The 22,577-nt window shown below is 61.9% G+C and overlaps 5 protein-coding genes across 5 annotated transcripts; 4 read left to right on the top strand and 1 right to left on the bottom strand.

Annotated features, from left to right (window-relative positions):
• Positions 1–2,152: 2,152 nt before the first annotated feature.
• Positions 2,153–5,661, top strand: PLICBS_009058 (Na+ ATPase; the record flags this gene model as incomplete). Its single annotated transcript, XM_018327847.2, has 4 exons — positions 2,153–2,404; positions 2,519–3,401; positions 3,452–4,893; positions 4,951–5,661. 4 exons carry the CDS (start codon positions 2,153–2,155, stop codon positions 5,659–5,661), a joined length of 3,288 nt encoding a protein of 1,095 aa, XP_018173563.2.
• Positions 5,662–13,601: 7,940 nt separating this feature from the next.
• Positions 13,602–15,922, top strand: PLICBS_009057 (uncharacterized protein; the record flags this gene model as incomplete). The annotated part of the gene is made up of 2 exons (XM_018327845.2): positions 13,602–14,453; positions 14,507–15,922. The coding sequence occupies 2 exons, from the start codon at positions 13,602–13,604 to the stop codon at positions 15,920–15,922; spliced, it is 2,268 nt and encodes a 755-aa protein (XP_018173561.1).
• Positions 15,923–18,059: 2,137 nt separating this feature from the next.
• PLICBS_009056 (uncharacterized protein) lies at positions 18,060–19,034 on the top strand (the record flags this gene model as incomplete). Its single annotated transcript, XM_018327843.1, has 2 exons — positions 18,060–18,129; positions 18,205–19,034. The coding sequence occupies 2 exons, from the start codon at positions 18,060–18,062 to the stop codon at positions 19,032–19,034; spliced, it is 900 nt and encodes a 299-aa protein (XP_018173559.1).
• Positions 19,035–19,786: 752 nt separating this feature from the next.
• On the bottom strand, positions 19,787–20,432 carry PLICBS_009055 (long chronological lifespan protein 2; the record flags this gene model as incomplete). Its single annotated transcript, XM_018327842.2, has 2 exons — positions 19,787–19,980; positions 20,249–20,432. The coding sequence occupies 2 exons, from the start codon at positions 20,430–20,432 to the stop codon at positions 19,787–19,789; spliced, it is 378 nt and encodes a 125-aa protein (XP_018173558.1).
• Positions 20,433–20,839: 407 nt separating this feature from the next.
• PLICBS_009054 (mitochondrial 54S ribosomal protein bL27m) lies at positions 20,840–21,909 on the top strand (the record flags this gene model as incomplete). The annotated part of the gene is made up of 2 exons (XM_018327841.2): positions 20,840–21,074; positions 21,218–21,909. The coding sequence occupies 2 exons, from the start codon at positions 20,840–20,842 to the stop codon at positions 21,907–21,909; spliced, it is 927 nt and encodes a 308-aa protein (XP_018173557.2).
• Between the last annotated feature and the right edge of the window lie 668 nt (positions 21,910–22,577).

Raw genomic sequence — 22,577 nt, 5'->3', positions numbered from 1 at the left:
CGGTTCTTGGCGAGGGCTCACGCTCTGCAGTGGTACGAAGTAGCGGCTAGGCTTTTGTGGTAGAGGGCGGAAGATGAATGCATGCATCCCGTGTCATCTCGTCCTGCCTCCGTGTCCTTGGATGGCGGCAGTTGGATTTCCTCATGGCGGTGTTGGCTGGCGACAGCGGGCCTGCCATTGAGTTGAGGAACATCTGGTTCTGGAAGGCTTCTGGAACGGGCCCTTGAAATCAGGCCATGTAGGTTCGAAGCCACAGGCGGGCGGCACATTTTCTGTCGCTGCCGGCGGTGCTTAACCGCTAATCCCAGAGTACGGGTGCCCTGTTTGCCTGTACCCCGTCGTTATGGAGATGCGCCGGTGCACTGCCCAAACCTTATCGCTTGGCAGCGGGGAGGCGGCGGCTGGACGGGGCAGCCATTGGAGCAGAGCCGGCCCGCCAAGGCGACACCGCAAAGGCTGCACCTGCCTCGAGTCCCCACGGTGGGGCCGGGGCGAACCTGCACAGTGTGCGTTGACAAGCCACAACACCTGGCGGTTTCCATCCAACAGTGAACACCATCAAGAGAGGCTGGCTTGAGGATTGTTGCTGCTTCGTTTATCGCGGGATTCGGATGCCCCGCGGGGGTCTTTCCGTGGCACTTGCTGCTTTGCCAATAGCATGGCAACGCCTAGATGCTTTCTGGTATGTCTTCCCTGTCAACTGCAGAGCGGAGGTTGCCGTCGTCGTCAGTTATGTCCATGACCTTGACGCTGACCGCGGACTCCGCATGTGCAGATGACCGGAGCGGCTGCCAACGTAGCACAGGGTGCAACTCGGCAATCGGCCGTGTTCCATACCTGCGGATCTTGCTGGGCATGGACCGTGGCGGGAACAACCGCTGCAACGTCATGTACTTTTGGAGTCGACAACGACCGCCAGTCTGTATGGCACGCGTTTGGTGTCTGTCCTTGGACGTCGAGAGCGACGCTGTCGCATGGCAGTCTGACACACGAAACAAATTGTGCCCCGTCGACGGCGCTGTGCGACCCTTCTCTCCGGCATGCCGATGGCCCAAAAAAGAAGGACGAGAGCCGCGTCGACGACGCACTGCCGGGTGACCTGACGTCGTTCCGATCATGCGGGCGACATACCGTGTCTCATGTCCCCGGCAGAGTTGACAACGGCCATGCAGGCAACTGACCTGCCCGGGGACATGCACAGGCACATGCGCTTGCATCAACGACATTTGTCCTGGCGCCATACCCAACAAACACGTGTCTGAGCGGGAAGCTGTGGGACATATAAAACAAGACTTGGACGCCAACAACTTGCTTGATGAACGACAACACTGGAAGCCATCCGGATGTTGTCGAACGCGCTCGCCGCGAAATGCCGTCGTCAGGCACGCAACGTTGACGTGTAGAACGATAAAGGCAGAGAGATGATGCTCTTGCCAGAGTGCACAATGCCATCCTCGGCGCCCGACGCACGCAAGGCACGACACAGAGCTCGCTCGTTCAGCAGACACGACGAGAAATGCTCGGCGAGACCGAATGCTGCTGCATCACCGCCTCCGTGCCGATGGACTGTTCTTGGTGTTGCCCTGGACGGTGTCTCGTGCACTGTGTCCCGGTGCGTGACGAGTAATCCGACACGGGCTGGCCAGCCGCCAAGGCGCCTGCGTCTGCGCCATCGTCCCAGGAACTCCGCGATGGAACTCGACAGCAGAGAAAAAATGGGTTCCCGGTGAAGTCATTCGGCTTTAGCATGGCTAGTGAGTTGAGCCCTTGCAGGGGGCGCCGCCGCCTCCAGGTTGTCGGCTCCGCGGCGACTTCCTGCGTACCAAAGTCTCTTTCTGCTTCTCTTGGCGCGTTCCTGCACTTAAGATAACCATCGCCCTGCTCCGTCACCTCGTCTGGCTTCTCCCCCTCATCAGTCTTCCCGACGTCCGATCCCCCCATCCCTGGTCGGCAGGTCGGCAACTCATTGAGCTGACAACTTCAGCTTCAGCCCGCGCTGATACTCGGTCCTACCGGTCCTCCCAGCTGGACACGGCTGGAGTCGCCAATAAACAAGGTCCACCGCCCGCCGTCTTCCTGTTGAGGTCGCCCCTCCTCCCCGCTGTCTGCAGCATCTCAACCGCTTCTTTGACTCCCGTCTTGTTTGTTCGTCATGAGCAGCAAGGAGAAAGATGATGCCCAGGAGCACGTCTCCGGGCAGGCCAACAAGCCCATGACGGCACCGGCTCACGCTCTCGCCATCGACCGGGTCGTTGACGAGCTCAAGGCCAACGTCGAGGTCGGCCTCTCCGACGACGAGGCCAAACGGCGATTGGAAGAGTATGGCCGTAACGAATTTGGCGAGCAAAAGGGCGTCCAACCCGTCAAGATCTTTATCGGGCAGATTGCCAATGCTCTCACACTGGTGCGTTTACCTTATTACATGGCAATCGAGCCCAATCCCTCCCAACTCCTACGCTCTGCCATCTGGGCCCTCGATGCCCGAGATGGTCCATCGTAACTGACAGTCCAATCCCAGGTCCTCATTCTTGCCATGGCTGCCTCGTTTGGCATTCAGTCATGGATTGAAGGTGGTGTCATCACTGCCGTCATCGTTCTCAACATCGTCGTTGGCTTCTTCCAAGAGTTCAAGGCGGCAAAGACCATGGACTCCCTGCGCTCCCTCAGCTCCCCCACAGCTCAGGCTATTCGAAACGGCAACAACGAGACTGTCGTCACCGCCGAGATCGTGCCCGGTGACATGGTGGAGCTCAAGACCGGTGATACCATCCCGGCCGACATCCGCCTGGTCGAGGCCGTCAACTTTGAGACCAACGAGGCTCTCCTCACCGGCGAGTCCCTGCCTGTCCGCAAGGAGACGGCAACTACCTTTCCCGAGGACACTGGCCCTGGCGATCGTCTCAATGTTGCATACAGCTCCTCGACTGTGACTAAAGGACGCGCTCGCGGCGTCGTCTTCGCAACCGGCCTCTACACCGAGATTGGCCAGATTGCTGCCGCCCTACGTGGCAAGACGTCGCGCCGTCGCCAGCCCAAGCGACGTGAGGACGGCACCACCACCTTTGGTCGCTGGCTCCAGGCCTGGACTCTGACTTGTTCCGATGCCGTCGGTCGCTTCCTCGGCGTCAATGTCGGCACTCCGCTCCAGAAGAAGCTATCCAAGCTGGCTATTCTCCTGCTCGGCACGGCCATAGTCTGTGCCATCATCGTCCTCGCCGCCAACAAGTTCGACACCAAACAGGAGGTCATCATCTACGCCGTCGCCACTGGCCTCTCCATGATCCCGGCCTCCTTGATCGTCGTCTTGACCATCACGATGGCTGCTGGCACTAAGCGCATGGTCCAGCGGCACGTTATCGTCCGCAACCTCAAGAGCCTCGAGGCACTAGGTGCGGTTTCTAGTAAGCGTCGCACACCCCTGCATCTCGTCAATCGCTTAACTTGCCCGTAGATATCTGCTCGGACAAGACTGGGACCCTGACTCAGGGTAACATGATTGTCAAGAAGGCTTGGGTTCCCGGCCGTGGTACCTACTCAGTCGGTACCACGAGCGAGCCCTTCAACCCTACCGTGGGCCAGCTCGGCCTCACGAGCGCCCAGCCCAAAGATATTGACTTCCGCGGTGCCGATGCCGATGGTGAGCCCATTGATGGCCAGCAGCTCGTTGCCAAGGACGCCACCCTTCGCGAGTATCTGAACGTTGCCTCACTGGCCAACCTTGCCTCTGTGAACCAAGTCGAAGGAGAGTGGAAAGGCCGTGGCGATCCCACCGAAATTGCCATTCAGGTGTTTGCGTCCCGTTTCAACTGGAACCGTCTCCGCCTGTCCACTGGCGATGGGGCCACGTGGCAGCAAAAGGCCGAGTTTCCCTTTGACTCTGATGTGAAGAAAATGTCCGTCATTTTCGAGAACAAGGAGACGCAGAAGCAGTGGCTCTTTACAAAGGGCGCTGTGGAGCGAGTTCTCACATCCTGCCCGCAGTATGCCGTTGGCGACGAAATCAAGGACTTTTCCGAGGACATCAAGGCCGATGTCCTCAAGAACATGGAAGCCATGGCTCGTCTGGGTCTGCGTGTGTTGGCGCTCGCCAGCAAGACCGATATCCCTCATGTGCAGGAGAACGAGGCAGAGCTCGAGCGTGGAGACTTTGAGAAAGACCTCACATTCCGTGGTCTGATCGGTCTCTATGACCCTCCTCGCCCCGAGTCTGGCCCTTCTGTCCGCATGTGCCATGAGGCCGGCATCAGCGTCCACATGTTGACCGGTGACCATCCTGAGACTGCTCGTGCCATTGCTCTCGAGGTTGGCATCCTGCCGTCCAAGATGAACCAGATTGCCTCCGATGTTGCCAAGACCATGGTTATGGCTGCGTCTGACTTTGACAAACTAACCGACCAGGAAATCGATGAGCTCCCTCTTCTCCCGCTCGTCGTCGCTCGCTGCGCCCCTCAGACCAAGGTTCGCATGATCGAAGCTCTTCACCGCCGCAAGGCCTTTGTGGCCATGACTGGTGACGGCGTCAACGACTCGCCCAGTTTGAAGCGGGCAGATGTTGGCATCGCCATGGGTCAGGCCGGCTCTGACGTCGCCAAAGAGGCTTCTGATATCGTCCTGACCGACGACAACTTTGCTTCGATCCTCAACGCCGTCGAGGAAGGCCGCCGCATGTTTGACAACATCCAAAAGTTCATCCTGCATGTTCTGGCCGAGAACATTGCCCAGGCTTGCACGCTTTTGATTGGCCTCGCATTCAAAGACAGCCGGGGCATCTCGGTGTTTCCCCTTGCGCCCGTGGAGATTCTCTGGATCATCATGATCACGTCGGGTATGCCTGACATGGGCTTGGGATTCGAGATTGCCGCCCCGGACATTATGCAGCGACCGCCTCAGAACGTGAGTTCAACCCCCTCACCCCAGCCTATTATCAGCAGATGACTGACTGTCCCCCAGCTGAAACAAGGTGTCTTTACGCCCGAGCTTCTGCTCGACATGGTTGTTTACGGCCTGTGGATGTCTGCCCTCTGCTTGGCGTCGTTTGTCCTTGTGCTCTACGGCTTCGGCAATGGAGCCGCGGACATTGGCCACGACTGCAACAACCATTACTCTGAGGGCTGCAAAGTCGTCTTCCGGGCCCGCGCAACGACGTTTGCCTGCCTCACCTGGTTCGCACTCTTCCTCGCCTGGGAAATGGTCAACATGCGCCGGTCCTTCTTCCGCATGCAGCCCAAGAGCAAGAAGTACTTTACCCAGTGGATCATCGACGCCTGGCGCAACAAGTTTCTCTTCTGGGCCATCGTCGCGGGCTTCGTCACCATGTTCCCCATCATCTACATTCCCGGCCTCAACACCGTTGTGTTCAAGCACGCAGGCATCAGCTGGGAATGGGGCATCGTCTTCATCGAGGCCGTGCTCTTCTTCCTGGGCATAGAGTCGTGGAAGTGGGCCAAGCGCGTCTACTTCCGCCGCCAGGCCAAAAAGGGCGGCAACTTCAAGTCTGACGTCGAGACCCGCGTATTCGGACAGTATCTCGGACGCGGCGCTGGCGACAGCAGCCCGGCCAACGGCGGCGACGAAGAGAGCGGCTCCAACAGCGACACGGCGGCGGCGGAGAAGAGCGGCGCGAGCAGGGCCCTTGCCGACAACGACAAGGAAGCTCAATGACATGAGTGGGAGACGGGGCGGTCCGGATGCGGGAGCGCGCGCGGGACGGCGACGGTGCGACGTCCGCGGCTCTCGGCCGGAAAGATGCCCCGTATAGAGGAGGATGTTGACGAGCCCGCCCGTCGAGGTGAGCCGACGGGCGGGCACAGTAAAAGTTGCATGTGCTTGAGTTGCAATAGCAGCATCAGCATCACCAGCAGCAGTAGCAGTAGCAGTAGCAAGCGGCACAGATTGACGCTGAGCAGATTTAGCAGTAGAGGTAGCAGTATCCCGGGCCATTCTCTCTGGCCTCGAATGAGAAGTTGTAGCTGTACCGTTTTTGTGTCCGACATTCATATCCTGTGACGCTTGTGTATCTTCTTAACAACTAATAATACCTGTACGACCTGAACGGGACTTGAAAACGACGACAGACACTGCTACACTGCCCGATCCCTCTTTAGTTCATTCAGTAATTAGGCTCCGCCAAGCTGCAACTGCCATGCGCACGCACTCTGGCACGAACGAAGTACAGCTCAATGGAGCAAGCAATCAGCTTCCCTTCTCGCTGAGGGCCAAGGTTCAGTCAGAAAACGGCTTCGTTGTCGTCGGCCGTCGTCGTTGTCGTCGTCGTCGTCGTCGGTCCACCATCCTGTCTGGTCCCACCCAGCACCTAGTAAGAGGACCGACTCCAAGATAGGGGTTGTGCTTCAGCAGCCCATGACCACGGGCCTGGAATGATTCAAGCCCCCCCGAAAGATGCAGATTCTACCAAGGTACGAATAAAGTTGTTTGAGTAGTTATGACTTCTGCGTGGTACAAAAATAGCAGCAGTAGCGACGGCGGCGGCGGCGGCGTGGGCGGCAGCAGTGACACCACCACGTGAAACTCGTTTCAGACACGATGCTGACCTTTCTTCGTACGGTACTAAGCGTACGTGGAAGCTGTTCTACGTGGCGGCTAGTGTGTTATTCCTTCTCCCTTGGGGTGCGCGCATCTTGTCACAGTCTCACAGCTAGCTAACTTGGTGCAGAGTCCACCTGGCTTCCAAGACATTTCCGAAAATAGGCCTGGCTCGCCGCGCAGACAGGCAGGTGACGGCTCGGGGGATTGATCAGGCGAGTGACTCTATAGCAGGTCTGAGATCCATCTTTGACACGTACTAGTGCTTTGTGTATGATTTTGCAAGGGAGCCGGGGGCCGGACCCGAGCAGCCGGGGCGGCATTCCCTGCGCTGAGCTGCTGTGAGGGCGTGGCGACGGGGACGGAACGATCGGGGACCGCCGCGATGGGTTTTTGCTTGCTGGCTTGGCGACGCGATGCGCGACAGGGCCGCAGGGTCAAAGTGCGAGCGACGCCATTCCCTGGAGACGCTCGGCGCGGAGAAACAGATGGGCGCCGGGAGCTAAATACTATGCGGCAGGCGGGTTGTCAGGAGGCCATCGGCATGGGATATGCGACCAGGCACATGGCTTGACAGCTCTGAGGCAACGCCTGACGGGACAGATGGCCCAGAGACCCGAGCTCGCCGAGAAGGATTCGCCTTCGATATCGTAGCTCGTCGTGACACGGGACGCCGGCCCGGCTCGGGGGCACCAGGGCTCGACATAAGACGCCTTGCCTTGCCAGAGCACCGAGACAGGCAGGTACATGTCGCCACATGCGTCTGCCCGCAAGGGACATGCGGCGCTAGGGGTGACCACACTGCAGGCTCACCGGCTGTGCCCTGCATCCAGACTGACAAGTTCAAGGATTGCGATGCCTGGCAAGAAGGGCCGCAAGGGACACGTAAAAGAGGGGGTGCCGAACACGTCTTCCTCTTTGCGATGCTTGCGGAGAACAGATCGGGACGTCGTCATCGTACGACAGGTAAGCAGTGCGGGCGAGCACTGTCCGCACGCGCCTCGCCCACTTGGTCACAGAGAAGGCATGTCCGATTCGGAGCGCTGATGTGCGCCAGGATGGCTTTGTTGGGTAGGTGACTGCCCCGAAAGGACATGCCCGTTCCTTGACGAGCCTTTCGTATCCTGTCGTATAAGTGCCTCGACGACGCCATGAGCGGCGAATGGCGCAGGTGAGAGACGCGACGACTCACGACAATCGAGAAGAAAAACACCTCCAGGGCACCGCAGTCGAGCAAGCCGACGACCGTCAAGCGCCCCAACCATGGGGACTTCCCAAAAAACGCGCTGTTTGTCCCAAAACGATGGTTGATTGCGAGCGTGCCGGGTTTGTCATCGCGGAGTGGTGCGCGGATGGGCGATTCAATGCCGGATGGGCTGATTGCTGCCATTGTCTCTCAGCTCGGTAGCGAGATCCAGGCATTTGCTGGACCGCAAAAGTCCTGCAAAGATTTAGGGTTTGGATTGTTTCGTGGCACGGAGATCCTTGGCCACGACTGACGTTTGTGTTTTGTGCAACGAGCCGAAGCGCGGGCGCCGTCGTCGGTCAAGACAACAGATACTGTATATCTCGGCAGCGCATCCTTGTGCCCGTAATGGCAAGTGAATACATGAGCAAAACGAAGAAACAGACGTAGTACAAGGACGCGAATTGGCCGTCATGACGACGCATCACGACGAGCGTCGAGATGATGGACCATGGGCGTCGGAGTTACGGAGAGGCGCGATGAGTGATTGCTGACAGGGCGGCTTGGCTCGGTGCCGTCTGCACAAACCCCGGCGCAAAAGTATTGAGCGTGGGCAATACCACACTCCCACGGCAGGGGCACTGGCAGCTTCGACGTCGGACGGTGTCAATTGGCCTCATGCGCCGAGAGCTGCTGGTCTGGGACCGAGACGGAACGGCGTCGAATCCTTCGATCGGCCGGACCAGCTGGTCGAGACAAGATGTGGCCGGGCGCGGGGGAGGCGTCTGAGCTGCCAGTGCCGGACAAGTTACAAGTCAGTTGCGGGTAAGCGCGTAAGACGCGACGGCGCCGAACGATGTGCCGAAAAGGCAGACGCCGGCGAGCGGGAGGGCTGGCAATCGGGTGGCGGATTGATAATCGAGGCTGGGAGCTGGACCGAGAGCAAAGTGTCCGAGTGGGGGACCGGACTCGACGGACAGTCGTGCCTCAGCATCTGTCTAGGGGCAGATCTCGACCATCAGCAGCGTGAGACTGCCGTTTACAGACAGCACACCAAAAAGGGAGAAAACCGTTATGAGGGTGCAGTGCGGACTTGGCTGGCCCGGGTGTGCTTGTACATGCAAAGCACGAAGTACGGCGCCTCGTTCCCAGACGGAGAGAAGAGGGGGGAGGCCTGTGCAACATTACACACAACGGCGGCCGGCAGGCAAGACCCTGCCTGATTGATTGTGTCTGGAGGAGGAGCCAAAAGAAGAAAGTGAGTCGAATCGACTATTGGGCTGGCGATGGTGGCATTGGCCGCCCGTCAAGCCACCAAGGCTTGGCCTTTGAGGCGTTTAATGACATGCCTGGTGAGCTTGTCGGAGTCGCAGGGGCGCCAAGGTCGCGTGTGCTGCCGCCACGGGGCCGTCGACTTGTTGAGGTCGATGCGGTGCGTGTCTGTCGTCGTGGGCCATCTATCGAGTCTGGGAACGAAGCGTCATCTCACCAGCGGTGGCAGTGAGGGACGGAACAGTACCGTGTCTGTAGGCACGGGGTGCCAAACATGCCGTACTCGGAAGCAGTCAGCGGTGCGCGGGTCAGACGCGACAGAGCTACGAGTAGAGTGAGAGACAGAAACAGGAGCGTGTTGGACATGGCCAGCCCTACCGTGGAGCCGGGTTGCGCATCGTCGGGACGGGAGGTTGTGTTGCTTCTTTGGCAGCCTGAGGCGGTGGCCTGGGAATCTGGGCTGGGATGCTGGGGTGACCCCACGCCGCAGGGAGGGAAGGGGCGACGCGAGCTTGGGGAGTCCAGAACGATGGAAGGAACGAGGCCGAAGCAACTGCTACCGATTGGCACCAACATTGCTGTTGCCTCTTTGGGGCCCGATTCTGTGCACTGCACTGGCACTGAACCAAGTACAGTACTAGACGTACGTACATTAAGTACGTACCGGCAAGATTCTCATCCGGCACTGGTCTGGGCTGGACCGGACGGTGATGGATGCACACGCCTCCACGCTTCCACTCCACGCGCGGGACATCGACGCTGCACCGAGTTGTGCTGTAGGTACTCCATCCCCGCCTTCACATTTCTCCTCACTGCCGAGCGCAGCACAGGTCCTTGCTGCGGTCCGCGTATTCGTCCTTGCGCTCCTGCGGGCAGCGAGCGCCGCCTCGACTGCTTGGCATTCGCCGCGTACAGGCTTGAGGGCCTGCCGTCCCAAACCGCCTCACTTATACCGGCGACACGCACCCGCTCGCCATCTCGCTATTCGTCCTCGTATGGGAAGATCTACGGGCTCCCGCCGCCGCCTAACAAGATGAGGTAACCATGGTCCCCATGTCGCCCAGCCTCTGGGCGGGTTGCAAAGGCCCGCACGACGCCTGGGCGGTTCCAACTCGAGGAACGCGATGCCCGGCCTCCACCGTCGCCAACACGCCGCTCCGTTTTGCCCACGGACTTTTCAGCCCACGGACAAGTCGACGGACCTCCGAACGTGCCGTGGCCTGGCTCACTTGCGAGGAAGTGCCCGACAGAGCTGCGGAGCAATGGCCGGAAGAGAAGTGTATTCCACAACAAGCAGCACACGCGCGAGCGGCCGTGCCTTGCCTCGTAGGGCATGGCCAAACAAACGCCCAGCCAGGACCCTGGTCAGGGCCTTGGACGACCTGGACCGGGTGTGCAGGGGCCGGCCTTTGCCAGCGCCGCCCGCGCCCCGGCACAGCGTCCTGGGCAACTGAGGGCTTCCAACCACCTACAAAATAACACTGGCTGACTTGCCTGGGCATGCCATCCATCTGCCGTCCACGGGCGACGGGACTGGGTGGACGGACCAAGCCCCGGAGGCCTGGCACGGCTCATCAGCGAGATGCCGCCATCCAACGCCAAGAGCAACTCCATCATCAATCCCCCCCCAAGCCCCCATCAGGGCCCCGGGGCTGCTGTGGCCCGTCCGTCCAGTCCGCTCCCCACGCCTCGGGTGCAGCGAAGCGATGCGATGCACGCGCTGGTGCTGGTGCTGGTGCTGGTGCTGGTGCGGGTGCTGGTGCTGCGGCGGCGGACGGATGCCCACTCCCAATGCGACGCTCGGCGCAGGGCCAACCGCAACGGGCGGCGACCCTCCTCCAAGCCCTCTCCCCACACCTGACCCAAGCATCGACGGCGGCGCTAACGTAGGCAACCCTTTAGGCCCTTGGGGCCATGATGCATCCCAGCCGCCCATGGATTTTGCCTGGCACACGGTCTGGTACGTTTGGCAGCAAGCAGCAACCATGGCGACCGGTCGCCCTCCTGCCGCCTCCCATCCATCCCTCTAACGTTCCCCTCAACCTCGCCCCCCCGGTCAATCAACCCCCACCGTCAACTTTCGTCCGCATTCCCGCCTGGCTCCAGCAGAACCGCAGCCCGCTCAGCGCCGCCGCCCAGCCCCACCATCCCACGCACCGGGGCCTGGACTGACCTCGAGCCCTTCGGCTGTTCCTCGCGCCATGAGGCCCCTGTCGCGCCGCCGCCGCCGCCCGTTGTTTCGTTCGTCGACCGTGGGCCGCCCGCCCGCTTGCTTGAGATAGGCGCTGCCGCAGGCGCTGGCGCTGGCGCTCGACACGCCGCGGTTGGCGTAGCCGACGCGCACTTGCGCTCATCCCGGCATACATTTTAGCATTTGCGACTGACTTTGACAGCTTGTCGCAAGCCGGATCCCTCGCTCGCCACCACGCACGCCATGTCTGTGCGCGCGTGGAGACGCAGAGGGAGACAGAGATGAAGGGCCGCTCTGGTCTGGTCCCTTTGGGAACGAGTAGACTGGCAAGTCCTCGTACAGCCAATACCGAGAGAGCCGTTCGTTATTGAGTGCTGACGGGCTTCAGCCGGCCAAACGCACGGCAGGTCAGCAACAAGTCATACCTAGCCAGCCCTTCTCTGAATCCAAATCCCAATCTCAATGCCAATCCGGGAGGGTCCGCCCCCACTGGCCGCCATCGTCCGTTCGTGCCGTCTATCCTACCCGTCGTCACCTATGCCGTGATTTACAACTACTAACGTTAGTCTTGCTAACCTATCTGCGGCGGCTGCACTAGATGTAGATGTGCGTTGCCTCGGCCGATTGCACGCCCTCGTTCTCGTCCCCGTTGCAAAGTAGTGTCGACGCGATTCGACGGGTCATCCGAGACATCTGCCAGCCCCGCTTCATCGAACGTCGCCATCGTCGCCGTCAGCAAGGCCATGCCAGACCATGCCGTCCTGCTCGCCTCGACGGCAGCCCCCCCTCCCACGTCTCCCGCAGCTCTCCCGTCCCTGTGGCGCGCCTCGTCGCTGCAAACTCGCTGCGGCTAGCACCACCCTGCGTCCACGCCCCCCTCCCCTCCCCCGCCAGCTCGCTCCCGTTGGCTGCTCCGGTCCTGTCTTGCCTTGGGGCCACACCCCTGTGCTGGTCTGGTCTGGCCTGGTCAGGCAGGCATCGGGCCCACGGGGGGCCCCCGGCCAGTTCAAGCCTCGCTCACATCGCTGCCCCTCGACCACGACGACGCACGGCATTGCGCTCGCCTCGCCTCGGTCGCGCTCTCGCCGCCCTGTCGTGTTCGCTTGGGTGACATTACGGGCACGACTACATGGACATGTTACGCGGATACTTGAAGGGCAGCATTAAAAGTTGAGCGCCGTAGGGCCGGCGAACCATAATCCACCGCAAGGCATGGGCCTCAGGAAGGTAGCCCTACCGGCTCCAGCAACCATCCATCACAAGCTGCCTGGTCGCTGGATGGCGCTCGCCTTTGGGCTGGTGCCGCCGCTGGCTGTGGGCTGCCGCTGCCGCCGTTCTTCTGCTCCCTCTCTCCCCCTCAACAGAGGCCACCCAACGGGGCGCCGCACCCACACGCTGCCCCCCCAAAACGATCCAATCCCGTTTCCCCGTCTTCTCTGCCAGTGCCGCGCCAGACACTAACACGACCGGGAGGCTTGTCGCTCGAGCTGGCTCTGCCCGGCTGGCGCCATCTTCGGCCGACTGAAGGAAGGAACCCGGCGTGCCAATCCTTCGCAGCCCTGTCCTGTCGCCTGTGCGGTGCGGTGCGTGTCTGCGCTCCGTCCCATCGCCTCCCCCCATTTATCAGCCTCTGGGCCGCCTCTTGTCTCGCTTATGGCCGACCTCTGCCACCACTCCGTGCACTTTTTCTCCCGCCAGCAAACCCCTCGTGCGCCCGTTGCGATCCGGCCCTGTCTCGAACTCGACCTCGCTCGTTGCCTCCACCTGAGACGCCTTGCTTGCGGGGAAAAGCGAGACCGGAGGAACAAGCGGGCACGCCGCGACGACTGGCCTCGACTCGACCCGACTGACTGAGCCCGCCCGCCGCAGCAGGTGGCTTGCGCAGCCTTTGCGTGTTCCTGGCCCAGCGAGCGGCACAACCAACGCCCCGTCGCGACCGACCCGACAGACTGGCAACCCTACTGTGTCCGTCCTCGCAACCACCAACCATCTACTCCCAAGCCGTTCGCTCTTGCAGCCAACACTTTAACTCCCCGACGCCTGGCATGTCAGCTTAGACGCCGACTGGAGCCAGACAGACCTCTCGAAGCCCACGCCGCCGTTCTGGGCCAACCCATCGCCGCCGCCCCGGTACAGCGAATCCGCGAAGCCCCCGACGAACAACGACCCTGCCTCGACCAACGGCAGTGCGGCCGCCTCCAGTACCGCGAGTACCAAGTCTCCACGCTCGCGAAATCCCTCCTTCTCCGTCAGCCCTATCGGCTTCCGATTCCTCCACCATTTTGCTCCGTCCGGCACTCTCCTCTCCGCACACGACGCCGCGAAGAGCCGGCGGACTCTTGCGAGCCCTCGGCGCCCCGAGAACCGATCCGACGTCCGGCTTCAACTCTGTAACCCCCTCGCGCCGGCATGCCCCATATGCGCGAGGTCAAGACGTGTGACCGGTGTCGTCACTTCAAGCGACGATGCGACCTCCTCAAGCCGTCGTGCACCCGCTGCGTCCAGGCCGGCGTCCGCTGCAGCTTCGATGTCACGGGAACCGCTGCACCCAGCGCAGGCACGCAGGCCGCTGCGACAGTCGCACCGCAGCGAGCGGGCACGTTTGGTCCGACGGGAGCGCAGCATGCGCCGCCACCTCTGCAGCAACAGCAGCAGCAGCATCATGCCTCGAATCTGCAAGCTTCGCCGCAGTTTGCGTCGTCGTCTGCAGTAGGCGGTCCCCGCGCCGCCAACGCAGCTATGCCCGCTCCGAGCAATGCACCCCCGCCAGCCTCGGGGCCTGTCAGCGGCGCTGCCGTCGCCTCGTCATCATCGGCGTCGCCAGGCCAGGACGACCTCGCCGGGACACCGACAAACGGCCTCATCTCCCCCACGACCTCGACCGAAAGCCCAGAGCCGGGCTCCTCAAACATCCAAGACCAGGACGAGCCGCCGACCCCGCATGACGCTCCCACCTCGGGCAGCGCGACAACCAACGGCCAGCGCATCGTGCGCAAGCGGAAGCGCAACTGCCTGAGCTGCCTGCGTTGTCATCGTCTCAAAGTCAAATGCGATAAGGAGCTCCCGTGCGGAAGATGCAAAGCCAGCGGCAACGGGAGAGAATGCTACTACAGCTACAACAAGGGTCCGAACGGGGGCAAGTTCCCCTGCCCCACGGCACCGGTCCCTTCGAGCAAAGACGAGAAGAAGCCCCAAATGGCAACCTGGCAGGTGCAACACCGGGTGCGCGGATCCAGCCACTGGCGCGAACTCATGACCAAGGTATGTTGAGCAGATTTCGGGCACTGTGACTACGAATGCTGAGTCTTCTTCAGATCGGCTCCTTAGCCTCATCAGCCACGGGCGAGACGTCACCCTTGGCAGCAGCCCTCGAAGGCGTCGGTACAAATGCCTGTCTGGCCAACTTTTGCCTGCCGGGCAACTTTCCCTTTGGCACACCCGGCGCGACGAAATACTACGCCCGCGACGCGGTGACGCGGCTGTTGGCCGGCGAGAAGGCCAAGTGCGACGAGTATCTGACGCGGTACCTGGAGCTTCTCGACGTCGTCAACCCGATCCTGGACATGCGCACGTTCCGCGAGGAGATAGATCGGTACTGGCAGGACCCGAACGCGGTCAGCTTGTGCTGGCTCTCACAGTTCCTCATGGTGATGGGCCTGGGGTGCTTCACGTCGGCCGACGAGCCGCCCGTGGCGACAGAGCTGATGATGGCCGCCGAGGCCTGCCTGATGCAGACGCCGTTCATGTTCCGACCGACGCTGATGACGCTGCGGGCGCTGTCGCTCATGTCGGTCGCCAAGCTCGTGTGCAACGCCACGTGCTGGTCTGTCGATTCCTGCTGGACGCTGCTCGGCCTCCTCGTGAGGGTGGCCTTTATCTTTGGTCTCCCGCAGGAGAAGAACGACAACGACGAGGACCTCCGGGACCCGGTTGAAAAGGACTCGCGCCGGAAGCTGTGGCTGACGATCCTGTACCTCGACATCAAAGTGTCCATGTGCACGGGCATGCCGCCCCTGACACGGCCGGATGAGCTCGGCGGCTTTCGGTCGATGCCCGACGCGCCGGACAGCCTGCAGATGGTACTCTTCCAGTCTCTTCCGACGGTGTTGTCGGTGCTCGCACAAATCAACTCCAAGAAGGACCAGATTTCGTACCCCGACGTGCTGCGGTACAACGCGCAGCTACGCGAGCTCATGGGACACGCCCAGCGGGTCTGCACGGCGCAGCTGCAGCGCATCACGGTGGACATTTTCCTGCGGAGATGCCTCATGGTGCTGCACCGGCCGTTCGCGCTGCACCCGGACGGGCCGACGCTGTTCCCCGAGTCGTACTGGTCGTCGCTCGAGTGCTCGCTGGCGCTGCTGGTGCACTACCGCGAGCTGTGGTGCAGCGACACCAACATGCGGCTGGACCTGGTGGGCCGGGCGTTCGTGCTCGACTTCTTCTCGGCGACGCTGACGACGTGCGTGCACATGCTGCGCGAGGACGCGCCGCTGAGCGGGGCGGCGGCGACGGGCTGCCGTCTGCCGCCGCGGCAACTGATTCTGGACACGCTGCGCAGCTGCGTCGACATCTGGAGCGGGGAGCAGGAAAAGAGCGTCTGCTGGCGCACGGGCTACCACCTGCTCAAGGCAGTCATTGCCCTTCTGCCGGCGGTGGAGGAGCGTCCTTCGTCGTCGGCGAAGCAGCCGGTGAGCGCCATGCAGCAACAGATGGCCATGGGACCCTAGCGCGGAAGGGAAGAGAGGCAAGACGGACCTACGTATTGGGATGATTTATGCGCACTCGACCGAGAGATGGTTTCTCCATGTGATGGATGGGTGCATGCGCGCACATACGAGGCGCACGGGGTACACGTTGGCCGTTGAGGACGACGAGGGCTCATGGCGGGTGCCAAAGGCGTTTACGAGAGATACCGAACCATTCTGCCATTCTTTTTTTTTTATTTCTCCTTTTATTTCTCCTGGAAAGGCGGCAAGTCATACTGTGCACAAGAGGCAATGTCGGAGGGTGGGCCGGATTGGATACCCAGAATACCAATGTTTACAAAGAATATAGGACTCGACTGCGTCTTTCTTGTGGGCGGGCTGGTGCGTTCTGCACGCAACACTTGTGGCGAAACCGTGCAGCCTTTACTCGATGTTCGTAATTGGTGTTGATGATGTTACGTCGCGTACGAACTACCTGGTGCCCAGGATGGGTGAATCCAGGCACGTTGTCTCGCGCAGGTACGAAGCATACATCAGCCACCGAATGCCACCGGGATGAGACGACGGACAGCAAGAGGGGCGAGATGGGGTCACGTTGAGTTGGCTCGCAACGAAACAGGGTTCTGTCTCGCATGGGGCTCTGGCACCACCACGTACGAGTGCGTGTTGTTAGAGGCCCGGCGTTCCCAGCCACCACATGGCCGCAACCTAGGAACCTAACCCTAGGAACGGGTGCCGTGGAAGCCACGAGGCGATGGCCCGGGGGGCAGGGAGGGGGCTTGTTTCCTGCTGCGGGTGATGGGCTGGTAAGGTTGCTTGTGTTGGAGAGCGGCAGTGCGACGTAGATGTAAATGTAACGCTGTGTTGGCTCACATGCTATGTACGTATGCACCTGGCATGCGTGGCAAGCTGTTGCTGCTCCAAGGAAGTGTGCAGCGATATGGTGCAGTGATGATGCAGGGGAATTGTCATGTGGTTTTCTCGGATCGGTTAACTGCTGGTATCTAATTAATCCTCGCCTTCTCGGTAGCGGTGAATGGAATGAATGGCTGGGCTGGCTGGCACCCGGGTGGTGCGGACGACAGAGGCGGAGGCGGAATGGCGGATGGCGGATGAGGTAGGCACGGTACGGTACGGCACGGCACGTGAGGCGGGCGTGGCGTGGCGTGACGGATGGGCGAGACGTTGAGCACGAGGGAGGGATCGTGATGAGCACCGCTGATGAGCACGACTTCGATTAGCTTTCCTGGCCGGCCGGGCGCCCGGTGAGCATGTCACAGCGGGCGGGGGGGGGGGGGGAAGCTGTCATGGCACCTGGTCCAGGCAGGTAGGTACTTGCGTTTGGCTACGTCTGCCACCCACAGGGCATGTCCATAACCAAGCGGGCAGCCCTCCCATCACCCCACATGCCCGCGGCCACGGGCGCTGTAGGGGACTGCTTTGGGGGGCGCTGTTCCCCCGCCTGCCACCGTCATTAGTCCCCTGTGCGTCATCCGTCACACCAGCCCAGACGCCCGGCGGGCAGCATCCCATCCCATCCCATCCATTCCGATCCATCCATCCACTCATCCACAGCTTCCACGGGTCGGTCCACACTGTCACTTGGACTTTGTTTCCCCGCCTCGTTTGTTCTCGCAATCGTCCCCCGTCCCGACTGGAACTGCAACAGCAACAGCAGCAACAGAATCAGCAACAGCCCAGCCCTGCTTAGCATCCATACACACGGATACGGCTTCACAGCGCACAGACTAGACCACCGGACGAGTCGCCGCCGCCGCCCCATCGCTCGTGCTGCCCCAGCCGGCCAAACCGGCGTTCGTCCCAGCATCACGGGTACCTGCTTCCTCGCCGACGACTCAGACCCTGCGTCGCTGCCCTGTCCGAGTCGGTCCTGTGATCGATTCCCACGGCGACCGTCGCACGTGCTGGCTGCTGCCCTGCCATCGGCCAGCCTCCCTCCCCCGTTCCTGCAGGAGCGCCTGACTGTGTCCGTCTGTCCGTTCGCCATCACCGGCAGCCCTCAGCCCTGCAGCCCAACCGGCCTGACACCCTGCGGGCCAGCGACCCTTTTTTGTCTTGCTTCGGGCTCGACAATTTGGAATCGTCTATACCACACCCTCTACGACATTGCTCTTCTACCCCCGAAAGACCCTTCATCATGGCGTCTGCAGTCGACGGATCGCCGATGCACTCGCCTCCCCAAGGCCACGATGCGAAACGCCCCAAAGGTAAGCGAGCTGTTCTGGCCTCGTCGACGCGGCGAGGGAACCAGACACCCGAGTGCTGACCCGTGAACCGTCTAGGCATCCTCAAGAACCCCTCGCATAGCCACACCTCTCCTCCCCCCGCCGCGGCCCCGCCCCAGACGCGGGAGCGGTCCATGTCCGGCCGGGAAATCACCCTCGCCAACACGCAAATCAACGCGGGCCGCCGCTCCTCCTCGTCCGCCGGCCGGCCGCCCGGCTCGCGCCGCCAGTCCGCCGCGAGCAACAGCGCCGACGGGCTGGCCGAGTCGTCTCAGCGCCTCAAGTGGGACGAGGCGAACCTCTACCTGACGGAGCAGGAGCGCACCTCGACCATGAAGATTACCGAGCCCAAGACGCCCTATGCGAAACATTACGATCCTGCAGAGGACCCGTCCGACGACGACGAGGAAGGAGCGGCGGCGGCTGCCGCGGGGTCGGCGGGGCCTAGCGATCTTAACCTGGCGGCTGGTGGTGCTGGCCGCAAAGCTCCACGTGCGCGTGCTGAGGACGACATTCCGGGCCTTTCTCTGGGCGAACCGGAAGAGGAGATCCCAGAAAGCCGAGCTCCGGCGGCGGCGGCGCTCGGCGAGGAGGGTAGCCAAGGCGGAGAAGGCTCGGGCGCGCACCACCCGCACCGGCGCAACTCGAGCGAGAAGAGCGTGCATGTTGAGCCGCGAAGCGTCGCCCCCAGCGCCGAAGAAGAGGTGGTGGGCCTTTCGCCCGAGGAGCGCGAGAAGCACCGGCGCTTCGAGGCCGCCCGCAAGAAGCACTACGAGATGAAGAACGTGGCGGAACTGCTGGCGCACCCGGAGGCCATGGACGAGGACGGGGACGACGACGACGAGGGCGCCCCCCCGGTGCCGCCCCTGCCCAACGGGTCTGCGTAGACGGCCGTCTCCTGAGGGGCATCCTCTCGAGATGGATTGAGAGACGGTGCCGCTGGAGACGATGCAAATGGATGTGCATGATTACGGATACTGACGAATACGGCTGGTTGGCTTCGATACCGGGGTGGGGTGGCACGACATCTTTGGTCTGGCGTTTTGCGTCTGCGTCTTCGTCTGCGTCTGCGAGCCCTACAGAACACGCACGATTTGAACCATCACTATCGAGCTAAGGGGGAGTGTTGATGAGTTGCGGAGATTTGGGACGGGGCAGTGTGAAACCGGGAAAGGGGAGAGGACTGAGGATGGGAGGGAGAGAACAGGGTTAAACGTCAGAGAGGGGGAGAGAAAGCGTTTTGGTCGAGGACACGAGGCCAAAGGTGCCTGTCACTGATTGGGTGGGCTTGCCATGCCATGCTTGCTCTTTATTTTGTGCGGCGCCGTCTTGTTGCGCCGTTTAGCAGTCGGTATACATAGAGAAACCCCCCTTATATACGCATCCCACGTTTGCAAAAGCCCAATGAACGAACGAATGAAAGCCACGCCGACGCCAGAATTAAGGAAGTGTTGGCTGTCAAATGCCAATGTCAATGTCTCGCCGTGTAAATGCGCACACGCCCGCTCCAATTCCCAGCTTCGTCTCGTTGTTCCCCCCCCCCCTTTTCCCTCCCCACCCGTTTGCCTCCACGACCTGGAGCGCCGGTCGATGGCGAAAGCACAGCAAGGCTATGCGTAGGGCCCAAGAGAGACCCCCATCACAGCAGCCCCTTGCGCGCGAGCTCGACCTTGCGGGCGGCCTCGCCGGGGCGGAAGCCGCCCTTGGAGACGCACAGGCGGCGGCCGTCGGCGAGCTCGAACTTGTCCTCGTGGGCGTCCCAGGCGCAGGGGCAGTGGTGCGGGAAGTGGACGCAGGCGAGGGTGTCGGGGCAGAGGTAGTTGTCGCAGGATGCTGTTTTTGCACACACACACACATACAGATGTCAGCTTTCTGATATAGGGTTCCTAAGCTAAGGTAGGTATATGCTGTGGTGGGTGAAGGTGAGCGGCTGGGGGGAGGGGGAGGCGGAGCGTGGAAGAGGGAGGAATGCGTGGAGGGGTAGAATAGCAAAGACTCGGTGAGGTGGGAGGGAACAGAGAGGTCACAATGGAGCGCAAAGGAGAAAGACATGAAGATGGGAATGAGGACGGAGTAGGGAGAGGGAGGGAGGCAAACGTACACTGGTCGTAGTGCGCGCGGTACAGCGAGGCGTCGCTCGGGTTGTTCGCCTGGCGGTGCTGGTGCTGCTGGTGCGGGTGGCCGTCGTCGTGCTGCCCGCCGCCGCCGCCGAACATTTGGTCGAAGAAGCCGAACTGCGCGGCGGCGCAGGAGAGGAGCGAGAGGAATGCTAGTACGAGGCGCATGATGCCTGGGTGTGTGTGTGTGTTTGCGGCAGCTGCAGTTCCAGTGAGGGGTGTCGCGACAGGTGTTGCGACGAAGTGTCAAGGTCGACGGACGAGGATGGATGTCGCTGTGACGATGATGATGATGATGTCCATGCTGGCATCTTTACTTGGTACACGTACCTGTTAGTGGCCGTTGGCCGGCGGGTGGGCTGCTTATCGATAATGCCAATTGAGACACCAGCCCAACAGGGGTGCTGTGCTGAGCGGCATCAAGAAATCGGCTGACTCAGCGCAAAACTTGAACCAATTCCGACCGACGACGCAGCGGACGCAAGATTGTTGGAGCTCCCCCGACCGCATCGAGAACACGAATACACGACACCAGCGAGCGAGCGAGCAGCAGCCACAAAAACGCACCCGGCGCGATGCGGTTCCTCACGATGCAGCGGCCGGTGCTGGCCGCTGCGGCATCCGCGGCGTCGTTGTCGGCCTCGCGCCTGGGGCTGGGCCTCGCGGCGGCCGTGACGGTGACGGGCGCGCAGCTGATGGGCGGCGTGCTGGCCCAGGGACGGAGAAACGCCTCGGTCAAGGCGCAGGGCGCGTACAAGAAGAAGAGCAAGAGGGGGATACCCAAGAAGCTGGGAGCGAAGCGGACGGGCGGTACGTTGCCTGATCATCATCTTACACCCTCTGGCGGACTCAATTGGCCTTGGAATCCATTGCCAACTTTCGATTCCCCTGTCCACGGAGGAAATGAGCACAAACAAACACCCTGAACACGCAGGATGCTGACCACCACGCAGACCAGTTCGTCATCCCCGGCAACATCATCTACAAGCAGCGCGGCACGCACTGGTGGCCCGGCGAGAACTGCATCATGGGACGCGACCACACGATCCACTCCATGGCGACGGGCTACGTCAAGTACTACCGCGACCCGGCGCGGCACCCGGACCGCAAGTACATTGGCGTCGTCTTCGACAAGGCCGACGTGCTGCCGTACCCGGCGCACGCGGAGCGCCGGCGCAGGCTGGGCATGACGGCGCACGCGATCCGCGCCGCCGAGGAGCGGCCCGCGCTGTCGGCGTCGGGGATCCCGTTTGAGGTGCGGCGCCTGGGCGAGGGCGCCTCTGCCTCCACCGAAAACAACACCACCACCACCAACAAGGCCAAGGGCAAGGGCGCGGCGGCGGCGGCGCAGCAGGGCGAGCCCGAGCGGCTGCTGCGGCTGCGCGACGACTACAGCTACCGCGAGGACAACTGGCGGATCGGGCGGCTGGTGCGGACGACGGGCCTGCGGACGACGCGGTTCCGCACGCGCAAGCAGTGGTTCCGGCACAGGCGGTGGAGGCGCGAGCGCGAGCTCGAGGGCCAGCGCAAGGCGGCGGCGCGGCGGGCCGAGGCGGGCGGCGCCGGCGACGCGGGCAAGGCGCCCAAGGCGATGAGCAAGAAGGCGGCCAAGAAGGCTGCGAAGAAGGCCGGGAAGAAGAAGTGAGCTCGGTGAGGCGAGGTGTGGCCCAGAGCCGGAGGGGAAAGCTAGCTGAGCGGCGGGCTGGCTGTTGTTGTATGATATGATAACTAGATGGGCTGTATTGTATGGCATGGGCATTTTGAGCATGTGAGGTTATACTGTCGTGTTTGTGCTGTTCTGTCTAGGCTGGCTGCCCATTGCTGACTGTGTGGTCTCGGAGAATGTGCAATGCGTGCGGGACACGAGCCGGCTGTTCAAGCTGGAGCTTCTCCGTTTGCATTTCCATGTGCTCCCATCGTTGCTGAGCGGCAGTGCAGCGCCCATGCGATGCTCCTCCATACAGGCTGTTTGCCCACATCATTATAGGCAGAGCATGCGGCGCTGCACTGTGCCACAGGGGGGGCTCGAGCACCAGCACCCACTGCCCGCCCGCCTGCACCGCTCCAAAAGCAAAGGTGGGCCCCCGCCCCTGTGTGCGCCTCTTCGGCAACGCCCCCAAAAAGTCCGGGGGCGCTCGCTAAACGCACGCGCGCTTCGGCGCGTCTCACTCTACGCCTCTATCCACCTTGGAACCACCGCCTCACCCGGTGCGCTGCGTTGCGGCGCCGCGCTGGCCTCGACACCTCACGCATAACAGGGCGCTGTGTGGCGTGTTCTCGCACTGGACCTTGACGCGGATTCTCATACGAACT

The sequence above is a fragment of the Purpureocillium lilacinum genome (assembly GCF_023168085.1).
Source record: "Purpureocillium lilacinum CBS 284.36 DNA, scaffold_7, whole genome shotgun sequence".
In the NCBI taxonomy this organism is placed as follows: Eukaryota; Fungi; Ascomycota; class Sordariomycetes; order Hypocreales; family Ophiocordycipitaceae; genus Purpureocillium; species Purpureocillium lilacinum.
Note: the sequence above shows the minus strand (reverse complement) of the source record. Positions and strands in the feature narration are given on the sequence as shown.